The sequence below is a fragment of the Polistes fuscatus genome, unplaced genomic scaffold (assembly GCF_010416935.1).
Source record: "Polistes fuscatus isolate 324 unplaced genomic scaffold, CU_Pfus_HIC Scaffold24, whole genome shotgun sequence".
Classification (NCBI taxonomy): Eukaryota; Metazoa; Arthropoda; class Insecta; order Hymenoptera; family Vespidae; genus Polistes; species Polistes fuscatus.
Window position 1 is genome coordinate 2,061,692 of NW_025113101.1, and position 24,684 is coordinate 2,086,375.

Below are 24,684 nucleotides of genomic sequence, written 5' to 3' on the forward strand. Positions count from 1 at the left end.
AAATATTTAGATAATAATGAAAAACAAAAATTAAATATTATTTTTTAATTAAATTTGAATACGTTTTATATTACAATTATTATAAAATTTCGAGTTAAGAGAGATTAAATAATAGATTTTCGTATAAAATTGAATTTGATTGGTTACTGAAAGTGACTTCCATATTGTTAAAAAAGCAAATGGCGAACCATAGGATTTTTTAAGTTCAGTTTTCTATCTAACATGCTACCATCTCCTGGGTGACACGTCCTCAAATTTTATAACAGTATATATAATTTGTTATACATACATATATAAATAAGAGTTTTAAAATTTTCAATAGGTTTAAGATAAGTAATGAAAGAAAAGGTGTTAATTAAAAGATAATATTTAATAAAATAACAGAGTAAAGTCTCATTTGTAAGAGGAAATTTGTATAAAATAAAAAAATTTAAAGTGCCAAAGTAATAATGACGTTTGAACTAGATTTGTAATGTGTGGATGTAGCCACGTAATTGACACGTCACTTGTAACGAACCAATAATATTCAATTCTCTCGATTTGCTTTTTAAATGTTACTCCAATCATTTCTTTTATAATTCATAACTTAAGTTGATCCATCCGGACATTATCAAACAGTTCAAAATGAAGATGGCCGCCGAGGTGAGGTGGCTCTTAGTATTTATTGCATTTCCGGCTTTTTCTTTGGTTTCTGCCGAAACTCCTCATGGAAAATTTGAGTATAAATATTCCTTCAAACCACCTTATCTAGCGCAAAAGGATGGATCGGTACCTTTTTGGGAATATGGTGGAAGTAAGTAGAATGATTAACCTAACCAAGTTTTCTCATTATTGATACCGTATGTTATTTACACCATATCGGCTTTTTTAATTATTTACATGAATTATATTATTATATTAATATTGTATATTCTATTTAACATTCTTATTAATTTTGGCATTCAAAATTGTTTGATTACTTCAAATTTATATGAGAACTTGAGTAAATAACATATTTTTCAATTTACTCTTTTCTTCTCTAATATTGTTTTTATATTTATTTTGAGATATGTTAAATATTTAATGTAATGTATAATAAATTATTACAGATGCCATTGCTAGCGCTGAAAATGTTAGAGTTGCTCCGTCGTTAAGGAGTCAAAAAGGTATATCGAGAACTGACAGCAATGAATTATTCTTATCGTAAGAATTAATTTTTCTTATATAATTGAGTAATTTATTATTAACATTGTATCGGCTTTTTTAGGTGCAATATGGGTAAAGAATCCAATTAATTTTGACTGGTGGGAAGTGGACATAATGTTCAGAATCACTGGTCGTGGTAGAATCGGTGCAGATGGTTTAGCGTTCTGGTATACCAGTGCCAAAGGTGCCTACAATGGTACTGTTTTTGGTAGTTCTGATCAATGGAACGGCCTTGGAGTTTTCTTCGACTCTTTTGACAACGACAATAAACACAATAATCCATATATTATGGCTGTTCTTAATGATGGCACCAAAATTTTTGATCATTCCAAGTAAGTTAGACCGCTTTATAATATAAGAATAATAAAAAATATAACCCAATGCTTATAATTTTAATTCAATTTTTATTTTTCAAACAAAAGCGATGGTACAACGCAATTATTATCAGGTTGTCTGAGAGATTTTCGTAACAAACCTTATGCTACACGTGCAAGAATAGAATATTACCAGAATGCGCTAACGGTTTGTAATAGTTAATTACAAATTCTTAAATATTTAATGTTTTTATATTATTTATTATTAATTATTTGAAAAATGTATATCTTCTTATAATTTTATGTTTTTTTTACAGTTACTCTTTCATAGCGGTATGACAAATAATGAACAAGATTACGAAACTTGTTTCCGTGCAGAAAATGTATTTTTACCAAAATATGGGTATTTTGGTATATCAGCTGCAACAGGTTGTTATTAGTGCTATTATTATCTTTCATCGAATTGTTAGATATCATATTTACTAGTATATAATTTCTTTTATTCTAAGGTGGTTTGGCTGATGATCATGACGTTATACACTTCTTAACGACATCCTTACATCGTCCTGGTCAATTACCTACCGATGGTTACCAAGTTTCTGCGGAAGATCAAGTTAAATTAAGTCAAGAATACCAAGATTATCAAAAGAAATTGGAGCAACAAAAAGAAGAATATCATAGGTATTATTGCATAATTATTTGATCAATGATTTATGCATCTATTATAAATAAATACAATTCGATTTTAAAAAAATATTAATTCTCAGAGATCATCCGGATGAACGTAGAGAAAAGGACGAATTCGAAGAATATTTTGAAACAGATAATCAGAGAGAATTGAGACAGATTTTTTCTGGTCAAAGTCAGATGTTCAACGCATTAAGAGAACTTAATAAAAAGTTGGATGAAGTTGTTGGGCGACAAGAAAGAACATTAAGTTTGATTTCTCAAGTTCAAGTGGGTGGTAAGTTTTAATCGAATACTTTATTTTGTATTTGTAATAATAATCTTTAATAGATATAATCATATAGTTTATTAATTTTTACAGGAGTTGTAGGACAAGGACAAGTACAAGGACAGGGACAGCCAATACAGTTAATAGATACCATTCGTCGGCAAGAAGTTGATGCTGTTCTAAAAAATCAAAATATTTTAATTAACGCTGCTCAAGAAATTAGATCATTTGTAGGTGATGTTAATACCAAAGCGGAAACCATTTTGAGTAATCAAGCCCGTAATCCGACAGCTCAAGTAATTATATATATATTTAATAATTATTTATTGTATAGACCATATTTGCATATATATATATATACATATATATAAAATTATTTTGAAATTATTTATATTTAAAATTCTTTCTATAGGTAAAACCAATGGGTTATGACTATCAAGCTATCATAGTCGAAATGCGGGACAAATTTAATGTACTATCGAAAGATATTGGACAAATTAATTCAAAATTAGGAGATTGTCCATCTAATTGTTTAACAACCATGATATTCCTTGTCTTTGTGGCTATACAAATGTTACTATTGCTAGCGTATAGTTTATATCGGTATATAATATATCCGCATCAAATTTTTCTTCATTTCATATTATATTATTCCTCTTTATTTAATTATTTAAATAATAATATTTTATTATTTTTCACAGGGACAACAAAGAAGCACAGGCTAAAAAGTTTTATTAATGGTAAAGTTAATAGTCAAAAACAGAGCTAATAGTGAATGTGTGACGACGAATCTGTAAGAGTGTATTGGGTTGGTGTTCGTATTGCTCACTGTTCGTATTCACCAACTATGGTTTTACTTGACATCTGTATAATAAATGCATCATTTCATTGATCAGGTTGATCACATTATCATTCAAATAAAATGGACAAATACTTAATCATTTGTCCTACGAATAATTCAGAACTTGAGATTTCCTTTAAGAATTTAGCGATTTCAAAGCTATTGGCTTAATATAATCATGTACATATACGTACATATGTATATGTTTAATTTTAAAGATTTTTCTTTTTCATAATTATAATAATAATATTAATAATAATAATAATGAAAAAAGAAAACTATAAATACATATATTTTATTTTCAAATCTAATTAATGCAGACGAAACATTGTATATTAGCAGCTGCTCTCAATAATTTTCAACTCGTTCTAATCTATATTTAAAATTGTTGTGTATAATATATATTTTTTTACTGTTTATCGTTAAAACAAAAAGTAACAAAAAACGTAGCGTTTCGCGCTACGCGCACATGTCTTTACACCGTTTCCTTAATATTTCGAATGTTTTTTTTTTAAATTAAAATCTTTTTTTGTTTATTTTTCTGTCTTTATTTCTCTCTCTTTCTCTCTATCTCACTTTTCCCTTCTCTCTCTCTCGCTCTCTTTCTACATTTATTTCTTAATAATGTACTTTATTGCAAAAAATCTTTATACAACATTTTGTATCACTTTTACATGACGTAGTTTATAAATGGAAGAAATATCAGGATAATAATATTGTATCATTTTAAATAAGGTGAAAAATATATTTCATAAATTTTTCGAATCGTTTAAAGTACCATTTCGCATTTACTAATTTGATAATTAATTTAATGTAACAAAAGAAAAGAAAAAAGAAAAAAAGAAATAAGAAATAAAAACGGAAAACTTGTTTCAGCAAATAACGCAATTTTATTACGAATTTTATATAATCTGCTGTAACGAGTTTTTTTCTCTCCCTTTTTTTTTCTTTTTTTTTTTTCGATTATCTACACTCGCATTTGGTCAGCACGTTTAAAGTCGTTGACAGAAATTTGCTAGATTTTCTATTCTATTATACGAAATGTATAGAAAAATTAAAGTAGATATGGGATAAAGGCAAGTACTGTAAGTAACGATTATTCTAGATGAAATTATTTGGATATATTAAGAAATACAATATATATATATATAGCCATAATTCTCATTGCATTTGTAAAAGTTTATGGAAGATTATAAATGTATAAGGAATTATATCTGATAATAAAATTTAAGAAAACATTTTAGTCCATCCATCACCCTTTTTTCATCTCTATGCCAATCTTTTCTTTGGAACTATTTTATAATCTTCCCTTTTTGTAATTAATATTTTTATTTAACAAATAATTATATATGATAAAACAGTTTAATTGTACTTGAAAAATAAAAACGAAATAATAACTAATTCTAAGTATTGCATGCGTATTATATTATATCGTAACAAAAATAATGTGTGATAATAATAATAATAATAATTATAATAAAAAAAGAAAAAGTTATATATAAACGTAGAAGATATCAAGAAATTTGCATATTTATCACTATTTATTTTCTTCCTGTTTTAGTTATCGATTTACATAGAAAACTAGTCGTGAACGTAATAATAATAATAATAATAATACATTTTTCTTGATATAATTTGAAAAAAGTAATATGTGACAAAGTATAAATAACGTAATATTTTTTAATATATCCAATACTTAATATTAGATCGTTTTCATAGAATCATTAATTCACATGTTTTATGTTAATTAAATTAATCTGTTTTTTATTTTTCAATTATGATAGAAATGTAATCCCAAACGTAATGATAATAGTAATAATAACAATAATTTGTCGCATCATTTTTATAACATCAACGAATATAATTTTGTAATAATAATAAATAATAGTAATAATAAATCCCCTGCGGATTTGGGGATAAGAATTAATCCGCAGTAATCCCTGCTTGTCGTAAGAGGCGACTAAAAGGGAAAAGGGAAAATTCCCATTAAAAATGAAGATAAAAAATCTTCAAAAATTGATCAATGAACACAATTAACCATCAGAAAAAGCAGATATAATTATACAACGCGTGAACCGAACAAATTAAATGAATATAAGGATGTGCCATGCATTTCTAATTCTAAACAATAAATATCGAAATTATAATAAAAACAGGATATCTAAAGTTAATGAAAAATGTTTCCGAGTAAAGAATAACAGACTAGAAACACGTAATCATTTATAATTACAGATTTATTTTTACAATAAATCATAGAACCGATATAGCAATCAAAAAATTCATCCAACACATATATATTATTAGACAACTTTAGTTCAACACGAATTTATTTATGCAGTGAATAAAAATATTTAGAATCTTTATAACATGCAGAAAAGTTCGATCATTTCTAAAAAAAAAAAACAAAATAAAAGAAAACAAGAAAATATTGTAAAAATGCATTCAATTAGAAAAATATGTTAATAATTCGGGAGAAGTGGGGGGGGGGGGAAAGACAGAAGCATAGAAAAATCATTGTTGAATTTAGTCGACGTAGGTTTTATATCGTCGTCCATTTTTTTTCCGAAAGGTTTCTTCATTGCAACAAAATGTTTCAGCCCCTTAGGCGAAAGTTCAACCAATCAGGAGTATATATAAACTACGCAGAATCCGTGGGCTCACACCCTTTCTTCGTAAAACGACGGCTATTGGATGGATATTGGCCAACCAGAAAGCATCAATTATTGATCCTTGTTGCTGCAATCTAACAAAAGTTTTTTCCTTACTTTTTATTTTTCTTTTTTTTCTCCTTTTTTCTCCCCCTTTTTTTCTTTTTTTTATTAGCAAAGTTGTAAAGTGTTTTACGACCGCCATAACTACGCGACTACCGAGCATGTTATATGAAAAGAGAAAGAGAGAAGGGAACCTATGAGTTATTAAAATTGTTTGAACTGCTTGTCTCCGTGCTATTACTATGAATTAATAGATAAAATTTGCGACAAAATGACCGTCACTGAAATATCATTTCATTTTAAACGACGTCGTTATATCGGATATTATATTGCAACGATTTCTTCAATGCGACATTCGTGTAATCGCATTTAATATTATTTCAAAAGTTCATTGCATTATGTCAGTGTAAATTTATTCATTACCAAATTTGTGTATATTAAATATTTTTTATTATCAAGTTATCTCTCGTGTACAACGGAAAAAGAGAGAGGGATAAAGTTCGTAAGATTTGTTTTCTTTCTTGTCCAAAAAATTCAACGACGCGTTATCAATGTAAAAAAAAAGAAAAAGTAAAAAAACGTCCTATGTTTATCCACGATGAAATTGTTATCTCAACGAAGTGGTGGAAATGCGGACTACGAATGGACGAGTAACATAAAAGGGGTTGTTTCCGACCGACCCCCACCTAAAATTACGATTTAAGGAAAAATTACTGGCACTTTGCTGTGCAAACAAGCCAGCCACCCCGTAAATACGTTTCTCTAATGGCGCAAAACATCATATCGAGCGAGCGAGAAAATATGCGTGGGAATTAAAAACGTTTCTGCAAGTGTTTCGTGAAAAAAAGATAAAGAAAAGATAAAAAGACGAACCGAAAAAAAAAAATCTTAGATCAATACTCGTGTGTCTTATTCTTATTTCTATTTAAAAAAAAAGAAAAATAAAAAAGAAAAAGGTATATAAGAGATAAGTAAACGAAAAATTATGAATGGTTCGAATGTTGTTTATTCAGGTGCAATTGCGAATAAGTAGAAAATAATAATATTTTTTTTGTACATGCTTCGCGTTTAGTAACAATTCTAAAAAAGAAATTAATGTAAAATGCATAATTTTTTGTTTTTTTTTTTATAAGATATTATTTTTCTTCAATAATATTTTATAATAATTTAAACACACAATTTACTTAATAACGTTTTGAATTCATTATCGATTGTTCAGTATATTATATATACATAATAAATATTTTCTAATATTTCATATAATTCATTAGTAATAAATTATCGTTTGGTACGCGTGATATATTCCAGATAAAATCTTGATAGTATTTTGATCATTCACATAAAATAACAATATATAATATTTTTTAATCTTTATCTTTCTCTTTCTCATAGATAGTTTAACGATAAATCTGGATAGTATCTAACGTGATTCATAAAGTGCATAAGAGGGTGACACAATAGGAGGGAGGGTTTAGGTTTAATACAAAATGTAACGTTGGTACTTTCGTTCGATACTACTGTGACAAATCAAAATATATCGAATTGATCGACAACGCGTTAGGGTGAGGAGGGGGAGGAATGGGAAGGGGGGGACGGGAACGGTTATTTTGTAATGGATATGCGTGAATTCGTACACGTTAGTTCGTACATTCGTATTAGGAAGAAGGATTCTCATGAAGGAAGTGGAAAAAGGATGGACGATGATGATTTAGGGGATCGTGGGTTAGATAATTCAACGAGAGTGATTTGGTTGATCGAATTTGGTGGAACGTGGTGGCTCGTGTGTATCGGTTCGATTGATTAAAAGCCCCTCCCTCCCTCCCCTTTTCCCCGTCTCATGCACTTTTTGCGATGCAACGATCGATTGAAAATCATATTTCCGAAAATAAAAAGGGGATCCCCGATTGACTTTTATGCAGGGAAATTGTGTTATCACCCTTTTAGATGTGATATACTTAACGTATTATAATATATTATGCTGGTGTTATATATTATGTGTTGTTATACTTGTTTTATTTATTAGGGAAAAAAAAAAGAATATTTACGTGATTCATGGGATACGATATATAGTTTCTACCCTCTTTTATTCATGTTATATATTTTTCTTAATGTATTTCTGTATGTATTTTAAGTTTTTTTTTTCTTTATATTTTGTTTTTCTTTTTTTTCTTTTTTTAAAGACAAACAAGTAGAACAAAACATATTTTTTTTTTTGCGAAAGGAGAGTATTATTCGAACAACAACAAAAAAATAAAGAAAAAAGAATGGAAGCCGTACCGTAACGTTTCCTTCAAGGTTCGTCGAGCAAGGAACAAGGGTTTGCTTAAAAAAAAAAGAAAAAAGAAACAAAATGCATAGTTAGGATACTTAAAAAAGAGAGAGAGAGAGAAATAACTTACACGTAGACAGGGATGATGACATTTGTAATTTTTCGCATAGCACATAGATCAACGATGTTTTTGCTCGAATGAAAGGGGCGACCTTACAAGCACGAGTCGATGTTGAATTCGAATTTAATTATTATTAATTGTCATCTCGTAACATCGGCCCTAATGGATAAGAGGGAAAACCTCCGTTGTTTTATGTTTCTTCAGAAATTCATCCCTTTTTTTATTTTGTATTTTTATTATTAATTATCTCGCGATATAACTGTAGTATTATATTAATTATTTATATATAATATGTGATCAAAAGATAAAGAAAATAAGAGGAATCATTTAAAAAAAAAAAAAAACACATTAGAACACTGTAAATCATTTTTAAAAATTTTTTCCTCTCACAAATGTTAATATTATAATATAATTATATAATACAATACAATATATTGCATATAATTATTACATTACACATGCATATAATATTACAGTTATCGTTAATATAATTCGAATAATATATTTATTTGAAAAGAAATACTAATGAACAAATAAGAAATAAAGATGTTAATATTATAATATAATTATAATACAATACAATATTGCATATAATTATTACATTACACATATTTAATATGATATTACATATAATATATTACAGTTGTCGTTAATATAATTCGAATAATATATTTATTTGAAAAGAAATACTAATGAATAATAAGAAATAAAGATGTTAATATTATAATATAATTATAATATAATACAATATTGCATATAATTATTACATTACACATATTTAATACGATATTACATATAATAATATTACAGTTATCGTTAATATAATTCGAATAATATATTTATTTGAAAGAAATACTAATGAATAAATAAGAAATAAAGATGTTAATATTATAATATAATTATAATATAATACAATATTGCATATAATTATTACATTACACATATTTAATACGATATTTAATATAATATAATATTACAGTTATCGTTAATATAATTCGAATAATATATTTATTTGAAAAGAAATACTAATGAACAAATAAGAAATAAAGATAAACTTGAACGAATAGGAATAAAATAAAGGATACGCGTATGTGTGTGAGTGTGAGTGTGTGTCTGTAGATAAAAGAATGAAGGGAGCACTTAACGATGAAGCATCTAAACACTTAAGTTGTAATCTATCGTCAAGAATGGTCTCTATTTAGGCGAATCAAGGGTAGCTTTTGGATACTGTCACAACCCTTGAGTGTATATACGGTCACCCTTCTTCTCTTATTGGGCGTAGTCCGTTTCGTACACGTTTTATACGAGGGGTAAATAACTTTTGTCCTCGCGAAGACGCATTTCTATCTTCGTATATATATCTAGAAAGGGTCGAAACAACATCCCTTTTCCAAAATAGAAAGAAAGAATGAGAAAGATAGATAGAACGAATCGCCATGGCCCACTCAGGATGGTTAGTTTATGTGGTTTTCTAGTATTTATGGGGTGCCCGAGTATTCTAAGGGAAGTTACGCAGTTAGATCAGATCATATATCTTACAAATTGGATGCGAGAACTCTCGAAAATGCGATTTGTTATATCACGCTTGATCGAAGTCTTCTTTTTCCTTTCTTTTTACTTTTTTTCTTTTCTTTTTCTATATTTTACTTAAAAATATTATCCAAATTTGGTGTGTGTAATATAAAGAAAGTCGAACGGTTTTGTTAAAAATTAGGGAATATATTTTTTATTAATTTTTTTCTTTTTTTTTCTTTTTTCTTTTTTCTTTTCATAGTTAAATCACAATATAATATATTTTCAATGTGTAATATATTGTATTCTTATTGTTTTACATATATATTATATATTTCATATTCATTATAATTTATAATAGAATATTTGTGTTCATTCTTATAATTAATTATTGTAGAATATTATTGAATAAGAAAAAAAATGAAATACTCGAGATGTAATTTATCCAAAAAATATATTAATGATCGATAGAAATAATAAAAAAAGAAAATATTTGAAGAATATAAATCGACGAAGAAACTTTCCAGACAATTTACTTAAATACCGAACGAAGATTTACGAAGACGATACGATAACTAAATGTAATAAAACGTTAGTTAACAAGCAGGAGGTTGCATGATTGAAGTGCATGAGGTGGTCATATCAAGAGTAATGTGTTCGAAGGGTGTTAAGTACAATATACGGGGTAGTTAACTACCTACGGCATTTAAATCGGGTCGAACATTTGGCCACGGTGTGCATTAGCTTGCTAGAATGATCATGGAACTTCGAAGGGATAGACAGAAATGTACCGGGTGTGGACATAAGTAATGAATACGTTTCGAAGGGGAAAGGAATATTAAATTACGCGTGTCCGCGCGAGCATTTGTCCGTGACTATATTCCTTTCCGTGTGTCGTCATCATAGTCATCATTGTCATCCTAAAATATAGTAACGTTTCAAGTATTGTTGTAATAGTTATATGCGTGTAATAGTATTGTTGTTTTTTTTTTGTAAAAAGTAGTATTGTTATATTAGGGTGAACGAAAAAGTTCGTATGTGTTTTTTAATTATTATTTCCAAAGTAAATTTTATAACAAACACAATCCATTTTATGCAGTTTCAAAGTTAAAGTTTCAATACGATAAACACACGAACTATTGGTTCATTCTAATAATTAATTTTCTTTTTTCTTTTTTTTTTTTTTAGAATATCTTATATTAATTAATAATTGTTAATTTGAATGGTATATTTATTTATTAAAAATTTGGATGATCGGTTTATTATCGGTGAATATTAAACACGTAATAAATACATTAATTTGTATACCACAATTATGGAACACGCGATTATGGCACTTTGCACTTCGTAGATGGTGTCATAGTTATCGTGTAACTCGGATATATTCAAGGGAGTTAATTTCATGAAAGAGAGAGAGAGAGAAATTATGGATTGGACACGTGCGCTCAATCGAGATTGTAATTTTAACGACTTTAGGACATTCGACGCGTCGTTGTCAGGTTATATAAACTGATTTAATTAATCCCAGGAGAACAATCACGGTGGAAAATAAAATTATACGCCCTAAGATAAAAAATTAAGTGCTGCCTTTCTTTCTTTTTTTTTTTTTTTTAACCTTTTCGCAGGAGTAAAGATTACGCGACCGATGTAAGGTACAAAATATTTTCCTTAAATAATAAAAAATAAAATAAAAAAAATGTACTAGAGTAATTTTTACAAGTATAATCATGGTGATGACAAATATAAATCATTATGAATGATTTATAAAGTAATATCAATCGAATTAAGATTGTTTTTAACCGTATAAAATACAATGTAAAATGGAATACAAATAATTCTTCAAATTTTCTTAACGAGTTTTTCTTTTTCTTTTTTTAATCGAATAAAGAAAGATACAAAGTCAAGAAAAGTAAGAAAAATCAATCGTTTCGTAGTTCGTACTAATAGTTAGGATTCGTTGTAAAATAAATGGTAATCTTTAAGGATAAAAATCGGGGACTCCCGTGGTTTCCCAATTCTTCTTTCCCGGTTGCACCCTCGTTCTTACATCCGGTATCCGGTTCCGGTAGTTGTTCCTTTTTATGGAACGAGGGAGAAAGTATCTGGATGATGATTCTACGGAATCCTGAAAAGTTGGTGGACCGTAAACGACTTCGAAGGGCACGCTGACATTAAAGGGGGAGAGAAAACGCCCGGTTATATTATTGTGCAGTCACCATGGATTTAAGAAAAAGAAGATAAAGGAACAGGAGAATGAGAGAAAGAAAGAAAGAAAGAGAGAGATGGGTAACATCTAACTATACCATTCCACCTCGTCATATCCGCTCGAACAAATCGGGAATCGTAGTGTCATTTGTCAATGCGGCACGCGCCGATTCTATTTCGTTTCTTTTGGGACAACTTAGGTTACTCACATAGATTTTTCTTTCTTTTTCTATTTTTCTTTTTTTTTTTTTTTGTATCTTTGATAGACTGGTCAAAGAACATATAAGTCAGAATTATTCATTTTTGTTTCAAAGTTCAAAATTCAAAGTTATCATATCACGAATTTGTCTTGATTACTTGATATTTTAATATTATAATATAATATATTTTTTAAATATCTCAAGAATGTTTGTATAACATTAATTGTAATATTACGATTACTGCAGTATTAAACATATATTTTTCATATTTTGAATTAACACAAATTAATGAAAATTTGTATTGCAATAAAACGTATCGTTAGATCATTTCAATTATTTAAGATTGTATAATCATAAATTCGATAAAAAAATCAGTACAGTGTGCGTGTGTAGCTCGTTAATTTCTTACAAATTTACGAATCATCGAATTCGCGTTAGATACGGGTAATTTTTTCTACTACGCGCCTCGTGTTCCCCGAAATCGTGAGGAAACGGGATCTTTCCTTTTCTTTCTCTCTCATCTTTTTTTTCCTTTTCTTTTCTTCTTTTCTTTCCTTGATTTTCACCCTTCGTGCATACGATCGAGAATTTGTTAAATCATTCTCGACTGCTCTTGCAAGGGCTGAATCTATTGTCCTCGCTTTTAGGGGCACGCGATGTATCTATTTCCCTTTCTTCCGTTGGGAGAAAAATCGTAAACTATATGATGTAGAAACATCTGAATAATATTTGATACTTTTTCAGGATGTAGAAGAAAAACAAAATTGTTTTCTATTCGGGTTGTCTCAAATGTTTATACTGATTATTTATTGTATACCTTTTTATTTTTGATACATTAGTTTTTTATCTTATTTTAATTCTTTACACTTCGAAGTATTCTATACGTAGGAAAATTACTCTTCTTTTAAATATATATATATAAAATACTTGTATGTATTCTATGTGTGTTGTAATTTGTAATTGTCAGGTAACGTGTCTAATAATAAGTATAATTTTATTTATTACAGTCAACTACATGCTAGATGCAGAACTTTTTAACCTACGTATTAGAGACACAGTATAATTTATATATTATAATTAACATCATTTATTTATTATATATAATAAATATATATATATATATAAGAGAGAGAGAAATTATTTTTACATTTTTGTTTTGTGTTTCGTTGATAAAATAAAAAACGTATTACGTATTTTTTAAATAACAAATATACATGTTTGGCCAATACCAATTAATTAATTATTTAATAACAGATAATGTATCGAACTCAAGTATGATCTCAAATATGAATAATGAATAACATTAATCAATAAGGTTTCTATCTCGTAGGGTATTTTTCCTTTCTTCCAGATTAGAGGATCTCAGACACCGGAAGAACAAACATGTTTCCTTCGAGCTCGATGATTGCAGTCAGAAACGGTCGAAACCTCTTCAAGAAATGAAATGTATTCGAGAATTTATGTCCGCGAGATGACGTCAGCTCGGTCATAAATCATCTATGCAAAAATAGGGATGCTATATCTATATATATATATTTCTTCGGGGGGTAGGGAAGGTGGTAAGTTCTACGAGCAAACGTTCGATACAATTTTACTGTCTTCATTTTACAACGGGACGAATAATATCGACCATTCAATATTTTGTCCACGAATTTCCATATTTTCTCCGTACATTTCTTTTCTATTAATTTTTTCTTATCGAAAAACGTAATTATTTCTACAGCTTATTATTACAATACTTTATATTAGAAAAACAAAAATTAATATGCATTTTAATACATATAATAAAACAATTCAGAATAAATCAAATATTATTTTATCGAGAATATTTGCGTAAGATTAAACACAAATTGATATCATATAATAGATAAAATACTTGTTCGAAATTATTACAAATTATTATGAAATTTATTATTAAACACAAATTGATATCATATAATAGACAAAATACTTTGAAATGAAAAATGGCGGCCGAGTGGTTGGTGGGAACAGTCTCGAATGAGATGAGGAGAAATAGGGATAGGTGGTGGTGGTGGTGGAGGTGGCGTAGGAGGTGACCGGGCTTCGAATCCCGGGAATGAAAGCTCGAGGGAATTGACAGGAACCTCGAAAGCCCTGTAACTGTTGGCTCCAGACCCCCTGGCGCCGTCGCGACGCTTGTTCCCAGCTTTTGGCAAAACACATCGTAACTGGAAGGGGGGAAGAAGAAGGGGAAACAGGAGGGAAGGGCGGGTGGCTTTTTTTATGTTCACCACCGATATAGCCACTGGGTTTCAGAGCTCGAAACTTCCCCATAAAATCTACTCCTATCCTTGCTACCATCTTTCTGCGCCACCCCTCTTCTTACCCTTTTTTTTCCTTCTTCTTCTTTTTCTTCTTTATTTTTGTTTTTTCGTCTTATTTTCTTTCTCGAGAGATATCAATTCCTTTCATTCGTAGAGATAATTCACGGATAGAGTTTTCTTAGGATTCTTTTACGAAAGATCATTTTTTTTCTTCAATTATTATTTCGAATTTAAATTAATAATAACAAGAATTATGTTTTTTATTTGTCAAATGGTTTGGTCGAATTAGAATCGAGTATCATTTTTTAAAATAACAATGTTTATGGTTTCACCTTTTTCATTTTTAATTTATTCGATTTTATTATATTTATCTAAATTATTCGATCTCTTTATTTTATTACATTTTCATGGAAGAGATACAGGTATGAATCATTTCCACGTCTGACGAAAGATAAAAATCTACACGTTTTGGTACGAAATGGGTAACAGAGACATCCCATTCCCTACCCATAGCAATAAATACAGTGAAATCAACTTTCCTTTCTCTCTCCTTCTCTTCGAATGTATAGAAAAGTTCAATCCCTTACCATGAAGAAAAGTCTTCGTTCCCCATCCTCCTCTCCTCCCCCTTCCCGTTTGTCCTGTTCGCCATTTGTGGGACGAGCAATCGTCGAAATACTCACACACGTATAGAAAAGGCATATACACGCGTATAGATCTATTTATCTGTAAGAGAAATTCTACTTTAGTTTCCACCCCCACCCGCAACCCGCCCCACCCCCCAATCCACCCTCCTGAAAAGTTTTCCCATTATTTCTTCGAAGAAATTTTATCACCAGACAAGTTGGATTGATATAGCAATGAATGGTACGGTTGTTGGTATTACATAGCAGAGTACGACAAAAGTATTAACGACGCGAATCCAAATTCTTGATCGTCTATGCGACAGAACGATCATCTAATCGAGCGTCACACACCCAAATCGTTTCGTCGAACTAATTTTCTGTGTTTTCCACGTCACAGATTTTTCCACTATCGTGATCTCCTATCTTCGATCTTATTATTTATCGCATTTGTCGTTCGTAAGAAAAAAAATGAATAGGAAAAGAAATGAATTAAAAAATAAAATGATAAATTACTTTTCATTGTTTTTGACTACGTCTATTATTATTCACGATTGAGAAAGAAAAATGTGTAATTCTATGTAAAATTGTAGATTTCGATCAAGTGTTTTTACAAAATAATGTTTTTAATTTTGTTCATATAAATATATTGGATTAACCGATAAGTATTTTTCAATGTATGTGAGATTTATTAATAGTTTATATTTTAATAGTTAAAGTTAGTATTTTGTATCGGAAATTCGTAATAATTTATATTTAAAATTGTAAGTAAACTACACCAATAATTTTTATAATTATAACCTCTCGATATTACTTATCGATTAATTCAATTAATTTCAAGACAACGTAGTTAAATTTTATTCGACGTTATAGTCAAAGAAATAATTAACAAATGTTATCAAATTATTGTGCATAGATACAAAAATATTCTAAAAGTCCTTTTTCATCTAAAAATGTTCATTTTCAAAATGGCGGGTTGGTTTATGAGGTGTTGGCGGTAGTGGGGGTAGTGTTTCGTGGGGGTGGTTCGTGTAATACTCCATTTCCGCGATGCTCGCCCCATCTTAAGGATCCTTCAGAAGAAAATAGCTGCATCGGTAAAGTAGGGCATGTTTAAAAGTTTTTCATTGCATGGTAAAACACACAAAATTGGTGGAAATTGAATAGGAAAGGCTATTATATTCTGGCAAACGTCCAACCTTAAAATTCAACTTCCCCGCTCGTCGTCCTGGCACCGAAAATCTCGCTCGAAGAGAGAGAGAGAGAGTAGTGCGTGCGATTTATCGCAGTCTTACAATCTGGAACACGGTGTTTATCTGTTCTCTTTTATTCATGTCCCAATTCTACAAGAGAATTCTCTTGTAGTTCTCTTCTCTTATGTTAATCAATAAAAATTTATGTTATTACATTTAATCAAACAAAATCTAATAAATGCATCAATGTTCGTTGCGTATATTTAATAGTTTTTGTTGTTTATATTTCTATGATATTCACAGAAAAATTGTTTTTCTGTTTCAACACACATAAATATGATTTATAAATAATCTTATATTCAGCGATAAAGAATTTTTTAAAATAATTTCCTTTTTTTTTTATGTGTTGCATGAGTTAATTAAATTCAACATCGCAATAACGTAGTTTCAATGACATCATTTGATACCAAATCGATACAAGTTACCGACCCTATTACGGTTCATCTTATCAAGAACACTTGGAAAGATTACTTCGTAAATGTGTCTTTTATTATTAGTGTTATACGAGCCAGACGTTTCCAAAGAAATACTACCAAATAAGAAGATGCACTTTGACTGTTGCTGTTTATTCGTTTTTATTTGTACATTTTGATATGCAATCGCGTTGAAAATACAATTTTTATAATGGACAGGTATTCGCGGCATTATCGCGAACCACGTGTTTCCGGTTCAAAAGTCAAACAAATGACTATTTTTTTGTATTTCAGCATTTCCTTTAACAAGTGTTTGCAAATTTTTGTTTTCTCATTGATTACGAATTAGGCGTCGTATTTCGTTTAGGAAAGATTCGATTGTTATTATTTTTTATCGCAAATTGTTTTATTTTATTTCTTTGTTTTTTTATTTTTAATTATTATCAAAAAATACATGTGCGAAAGTTCGAATTGATAAGGAAAATAAAAATATTTGGTTATTTTGTAATCGTATGTAAAACCCCTGACGAGAAATTCATGCGAAAATGCGTTTACGAAAAGAAATCATTGCGCGACGACTAGTTGGATTTATTCCAAAATACTGTGAGAGAAAACACGCGCATGATTTTCCAATAAAAATGACGCTCGTTGCGCCGAGAAAACGGGAATATGAGTGTTTGTCGCGATGACGCGAATAGACACAAAAGATCTTTTTTATTTTTAGCAATATTTGTTTGGATTAGCTATTTGCATAAACGCAGTAGAGTGCATAACGTGTGCAGCGCCATGCGGAATAATTCTGGAACGTATACATAACCACGTCAGATGAATTACTAAATTTCTCCATAAAATCAATCTAATTCTTTTTAAAAACAACTTTGAAAAACACTTACCAGTAAAAATTAAAAAAAAAACAAACCGTCTCGTCTAGAATAATTTTAAAATATAAATAAAATCGATGAAAAGACGAGATAAAAAACAAGGGATTTGAGTAGGCGACGAATGGAACGATTTATTAAAATCGCATGGGGAAAATAATTTGAAAAGAAATCAATTGCAATGAAAAAGAAACAAAAAGGAAAGAAAGAGAAATTACGTTTCTTTTTTCTTTTTTTTCTAAATGAGAATAAGGTAGAGGAAAAATGAATATAATCGTGATTGAATTGATGAAAATATTATTTGTAAAAATAAACGGGCACCGAGAATACCCGTAGATTCGATCTAGGTATGGCCATCCCTGAGTAACTCCCTGGACGAGCGGAACGTGCGGAAAACGGAGCGCAAGTGGAGTCGCAAGAGCGTGCCGGACGTGCGGTAGTGCCACCGACAAGTGACAAATTGATTTTCGACGCGGAAGAGAGGATAAAGTTTTGTTGTGTCTGAACGTGGGCCTTACCCCTTTAATCGACTACGTTTTCTTCTAAGTCATCTAAACTGCGTGATGAAAAAAACAATATATATCGGTGAGTAAAAGAGCGGGATAAAAGGAAAAAAAGAAAAAAAGAAAGAAAGAAAGAAAAAGGAAAAAAAAAATGAAGAAGATACATGTAAAAAAACACACACACACATACACGCATATTATACGAAAAGAAAGAATGGAATAAAAATATAATATATTATAAAAAAAGACCCTCCTGGGGAGTAAGCCGTTTTTTTTTTTAGGGCGGGAATATACTAAAAATATTATTATTATAATAAAAGCTCACAATTTTAATTTTGTAAACTCTAATGACAATTTTAAGTTAAAAAAAAAACATGATTAAATCAATGTAAATGAATTCGTAACGTTAGTTAGGTGTACCATCGAAGTCGTCCTGTTTCTCGCATGATCGCATTCACGTATCATCATCGTCCGGATCCTATTGATCTGTTCGCGATTTGCTCTCTCGCAGAATGGGCGTGCTGCCCTCCTCCTCGTCGTCATCGTCGTCTGCTGCTGCTGCTGCTGCTGCTGTTGCTGATACTCCAAGGTTTCTTCTTTACCTTCCTTCCTTCCCCCTTTTTTTTACATTTTCCCCTTTTATTTCTTTCCTTTTATTCTTTTTTCAATTTTTTGTTTCTTATTTCTTCGTACGTACTACTCCCCCACCCTAAATTCTGGCAAGAAACAAAAAAAGAGGAACGTCGATTTTTGTTTCGTTTGGGGTCGTTTGATAATTAAAAATTGTGTATTATTTTTCACACATTAATTTTTCTTTTTCGACATATGAGAAAGAGAGGAGAGAACGTCCTTCGATCCGGAGTTGCGCCTTCGCGAAAGCTTTTTTTCGTGAGCTAACCTCAAAAGGTTAAGCCGGTGTTTCGCCGTATAAGAGAGATAAAGAGAGAGAGATTGGAAGAGTGGGGATGTGACTGTCGTTCACGTAAGTGCGAAAGAGAGGGAGAGTTAGATATAATCGAACACGGGTGTCTCCCGAAATAGACGTGATTCGCATGCGGAGAAGAGAAGCGCGCCAATTGGATGACAGATTTTCAAATCAAAATTTGTCGTTACTTTGGAACAAAAAACAAAGAAAAAATCCAACGGAATGTCAAAGGAAACATTTGTTTCTTTTTCTTTTTTTTCTTTTTATTGTTTGATTTAGAGTAAATTTTCATTTTTTACATCGTATTACTTTTATGTATTTGTTTGATTTTATTTAATATATAAAATTGTTGTAGTATTATGATATTTATTACGTATAAGAAAAAGAAAAATCGTGCACTTACTGGCCACGTTCAATGTTCATAGTTGCGAACGAAGCGACTGGTGCCAAAAACAATAGGAGCTGGAAAAATCAATAGACGGTTCTCTCTCTGTGTGAGAGGTTAAATAGCGCCGGAGAAGGAATGAGAGAGACCGAGATAGACAGAATATGAGGGTGAGAAAGATAGAGGGAGAGAGATGGAGGAGAGCGTGACGTTTCGTTTACGAATTCTCATTTATGTCATCGCGGATTATCTCATTCCTACTCGCGTAACGACTTCTTCCAATCGATTATTGTATTATACTTTAGAAATGTTATTCCTTTTCATCCTTACAGGAATCTTCCTTTTTTAATTATACGAAACCCCCTTTTTTGTACGAGGTTAATTACGTTCCTGGGAATCCATGTTCGTTCGTATCTTTCGTAAGACACTCGTTTGTTAATGTTTAGTTTCAAATTTGTATTAACAAATTCATTTTTCTTTTTTTGGGGGGGGGAGGGGGAAGAGTAAGAGTACTAGCTAAAATGAGAAATAAATTATTATTTAATTCATGTTTAGTATATAACAAATATTCGTATTGATTTGTTAAAGAAACACGAGACCGAGAATATTAGAGTTTCATTTTCTATCATTCATTGTACGTCTTCCATTCCAATTTGTTACTTTTATAAATATATTTATTATGATTAATTATCGATAGAAAGATCTCATTGAACATATCTCACAATAGTATCTACGTAAAATTCCTAGAAAAATTGAATCAAGTTTCTCATCTCATTGATATTTTTTTGTCTTCTTTTTTCCCCTTATTCGAGGATAATCAAAGCAATTTGGAATAATTATCCAATTCTGTTCCATCCATCTAGTAACAGTAGCAGCAGCAGCAGCAGCAGCAGTAACAGCAGCAGCAGCAGCAGCAGTAACAGCAGCAGCAGTAGTAGTAGTAGTAGTAGTAAAGTAATAGTAGTAGTAGTAGCAGCATCATCATCATCCCTGTCCTCGAAAGCGTGCTTTTACTCTCTTCATGGGCTTCGACCCTCTTAAAAGGAAACAAACGACCTCGTTATGCAATTGTTGTAATGTTTTTTTATACGAGATGTTAAGAAGATTGGGTAACAATTAAGAGTAAATGATAGCGGTCGGCCATGTTTAACGTCATTATGCATTTTTTTTTTCTTTTTTTCTCTTTTTTTTTTTTTCTTCTTTTAAATCTTTTTTTGTTTGTTAATTCTTCGTGTTACAAGCATTCGTAGCAAAATAATTTCGCTATCATACACATATCATATCATATATATTTATGGGTGTTTAAGTATATGAACGTGTATGTGTGTATATATACGTAAACATATATATATATATATATATATGTGTTGTCGTCATCATTATTTCGTTTCGTAATGAGAGAGGATTTACTGAGTTAATCGTCTCTGTAATATCAGTGATGTAGTGCGTACGTGGTGGATTCATCAAGAAAATCCGATGATATTCATCGGTTTTCCTCTTTCATTAAAGGCTCGATCTTTGAAGTAATAATAATAATAATAATAATAATAATAATAATAATAATAATAATGAGGATGATAATATTTATTTTATACACGTTATTACATCCTTTGATAAAGGGAAAATGCTAAAATAGATAAATGATGAATAACATTAGGTATAGAAATAGTTGCGGTACTTTGATGTTATATTATATTTGTAACTTTTGATTTTTATTTGATAATAATGTTCAAACGCCATTTTATAACGTTTGAGTATCAACATTTACGGTTATGAAACATTTGACAACTAGTTAAAACGTAAACTATTAATATGCAAGATGGCGACAAGTCTGACAAAACTCTCTTATTCATCATTAACACGTTCAATGCCACGTGTACCATTTGTGGTACACGTTAAACTTGATCTGCAAATCACGTGTAACCATAAATGGGGTACACGCAGATATATATATATATTTATTTAATGAACTGAAAATATATGTCTTATGACAAATATAATTCTGTAAAATATATTTCAACTAAGAGAATGAGGCATTATGCAAAATGCAGTATATAACGAAGCACATAAATTTGTTTAATTGTTACATATATACAAAATAATTATTAATTACTTTTCAACCCTTACCAGGGGTCGGCTCAATACTTTTCAACCCATACATTAATGTATATATATTTTTTTTTGTTTTTAATTACTTTTTCTATCGTAAAATAGGTAATTATAATGATCCTTAGCAATCCGACAATTGATAAGTGGAAACAATCGTGAGAACATATCTTTTTACTTTCTTAAAAAGCCCGCGTTCGTGATTTTTTTCTCCCTCCTGGTCTTATTCCGTTACTTCTATATAATCTACACTCTACAGTCTTTACGGTTAAACTCTAAAAGAGAGAAAAAAAAAGCAAAATTTTCTCGATATACTAATGCAAATAAAATAGAGAAAAATAACAATGTGAATTTTACTTTTTTTTCTTTCTTTTTTTTTTACTAAAATAAATTATTCAATTCAACGGATAAATACGAACAAGAAAAAACAGTCTAATTTAATTATTCACTTCTGACTCTAAAAAAATAATAATGCTCAGACGTTAATTGTACATGTAAAATTGAAGATGAAAGAATATAAAAGGCGGCAAATTTGAAAATTATAACCTAAAAAATCGTTGTCATCGGATCGTATATTTGATGATCGTTAAATATTTTTGATCTCGGTTTAAGTTGATTAACGTATTGTTATACTTACTCATATAAATAAACACGTATGGTTACTTACACCTGTTCACATCGATTTCACGTCTTATCCGATTCTTTAGCCGCATATTGCTAAAAGGAAAGGGAAGACCCTATAGGTCGATATGCGTCAGTTACATTTAATCCGAGAATGCTCCCTTGTTTACCCAGTTTTAGGTTACAACGCGTCTAATGGATTATCCTTATACCTATTCGCTCTCGAAAAATATCTGTGTGTAGAGATTCTTCCTGGATCTTTTCTTTTATGATGGATCCGTACGAGTGAACACAAAAAAAAAAAAAGAAAAAAAAAAGAAAAAGATATAACAATGACCGTCCTATTTGTTCGGCTTATTAAAAGATTTTACCACGTTTGTTTTCTCTTCCTTTTTCTTCGTTCATCTCTCTCTCTCTCTCTTTCTATCTATCTTTTACTCTATTTCTCTTTCTCCTTTTTTTTCTCTTTTTTTTTGTTTTCTATCTCTATCTTTTCGTATCTTTTTCTATCATTTTCTATCCCTACAACGGGGAGAGAAAAAAAACGTGTCACGGGCAACGGACAATATAGGTGAATCCCCGCAAATATAGGCGTTTTCTATTCCTTCTTTTTCTAAGATTTCCATTCGTGTAATTTCAAACATGATTTCAAGTGTTACATAAATATATATTTTTATTTACGATCAATATTACACGTTTCGAGAGAGAGAGAGAGAGGGAGATATTGTGTTAGACATTTTTGTTCTCGTCGATATATGTTTTTTATTTTTACGTAGAGAGATTTTTTTTACGGTTACCTGTACGTTTATTATGCCAATCGATTATTTAACTGTCCAATCTACTAATACTTCCTACACAATACATACATTATTATAACGATAATAATATATTGTCAATGTTATATTTACTAGAAACTATGCACAATATTTTCGAACTATCGTTGTTACATATCGTAGCAGGGAATTTAATTAGTTACATACCCGCTTACGAAGTTTTTAGCCAATAAAACTTTCGTATACGTGTCAAATTCTTATGTAATTAAATTGTACTAAACTTAATTGTTAATACTTATATAACACGGATCATTAACGTTGTACAAAATTTAATTGTTCTTCTTCTGGCAACGTTGTTTATCCTCGTTTGATTTTTATTCGAAAGAAAAACAAAATAGAACACACATGCACACGTGCACAAATGATGACGTATGATGAGATATTCCTAAATTTGTGTTGTTTCAAAAATGAACGAAATGAATTAATTGACTGATTTCTACCCTCAATATACTACATACATACTCACATAAAAATACGTCTTTTCTAGTTTCTACGACAAATAAGAAGGGGGAGGGAGACTCGTTGATTGACCCGAATTTACGACGGTTATGAATCTCATAATAACGGGAGATACGTGTGCAACAAACCCATTACAAGATTATGCATTATGGTCGTTGCGTCTCTTGCTTTTATTAGACATCACGCGTCTCTTCTTTTACGATGCACATTTACACGCATAAATATACACATGTACACGCATACGCATACTCATACGGATACGAATACGCGAACGCGTGCGCAAAATCATCTTACAATTAGATGTGTATGCATATAGTAGTTAAGTTAGTCCGATTGTGGATTGCATCTATCATCGTTAGAAATAAATTATTCTGTAGGTAATAATTTAAACAAAAAAATTAAAAAAAAACAAATAATAGTTGTTTTGTATTAAAAAATGTGTAGATCGTATATGGTATGTAATATTTAATATTCGGATATCTTAAAACATTTTTATATTTGATTATTATTATTATTTCATTTTGTTCATATAAGAAAGATATAAAGAAATATATATAGTGCTATAAATAATTATTAAACTCAAATATATATTCTGTAATTTCCAAAATAAGTACATATAATTGAAAATTGATTTATATTTTGATTTATTTTAAAATGAAAGACTTTGAAAAATTAATAACCCTTTGGACATTTTTGAGAAGATTAAATTCACTAATTATATTAACAGAATTATATTCGAATCTATGGTTTTCTTATAAGCTTTATCTGTTCATTTTCCAGAACATTGTAAATCTACCCTATGTAAGAATATATATATATATATATATACACAAACAAGCGTCGACATTTTCTATTGATCAGAACTTGTTAGTTATTGTAGAAGTTAAACAATGCTTTGACATTATCGTTTCGTTTAAAGAGAAATAGAGAAAGGGAAAGATATATTCTAGCTATGTGGTATGACACATAGCTCAAATTTCCAATGTCGGAAGATCTGGCTAGTTTAGGAGGTCACGAACGATCTAAAATTCTCTTTAATCGATTTTAACTTGGTGACAAAAAAAAAGAAAAAACAAATAAAAAAGAA

At 29.9% G+C, this 24,684-nt stretch overlaps 2 protein-coding genes and 1 long non-coding RNA gene across 3 annotated transcripts in view; 2 read left to right on the top strand and 1 right to left on the bottom strand.

Moving 5' to 3' along the window:
* The first annotated feature begins 225 nt into the window (after positions 1-225).
* LOC122518288 (protein ERGIC-53) lies at positions 226-3,831 on the top strand. Its single transcript, XM_043637154.1, has 10 exons — positions 226-793; positions 1,089-1,145; positions 1,247-1,517; positions 1,608-1,707; positions 1,817-1,928; positions 2,009-2,180; positions 2,267-2,463; positions 2,548-2,750; positions 2,867-3,057; positions 3,156-3,831. The coding sequence occupies exons 1-10, from the start codon at positions 625-627 to the stop codon at positions 3,190-3,192; spliced, it is 1,509 nt and encodes a 502-aa protein (XP_043493089.1). The 5' UTR covers positions 226-624; the 3' UTR covers positions 3,193-3,831.
* Positions 3,832-18,107: 14,276 nt separating this feature from the next.
* The window catches only part of LOC122518299 (spermidine synthase), a 33,627-nt gene continuing 27,050 nt past the window's right edge, over positions 18,108-24,684 (top strand). The window contains exon 1 of the mRNA XM_043637168.1: positions 18,108-18,350. The gene's annotated coding sequence lies outside the window, so the exon portion shown is untranslated. The remainder of the gene's footprint in view (positions 18,351-24,684) is intronic.
* Positions 18,944-20,491, bottom strand: LOC122518313. The gene is made up of 2 exons (XR_006304044.1): positions 19,597-20,491; positions 18,944-18,984 (listed from the first exon to the last, which is right to left on the bottom strand). It is a non-coding gene; the product is annotated as an uncharacterized LOC122518313 (long non-coding RNA).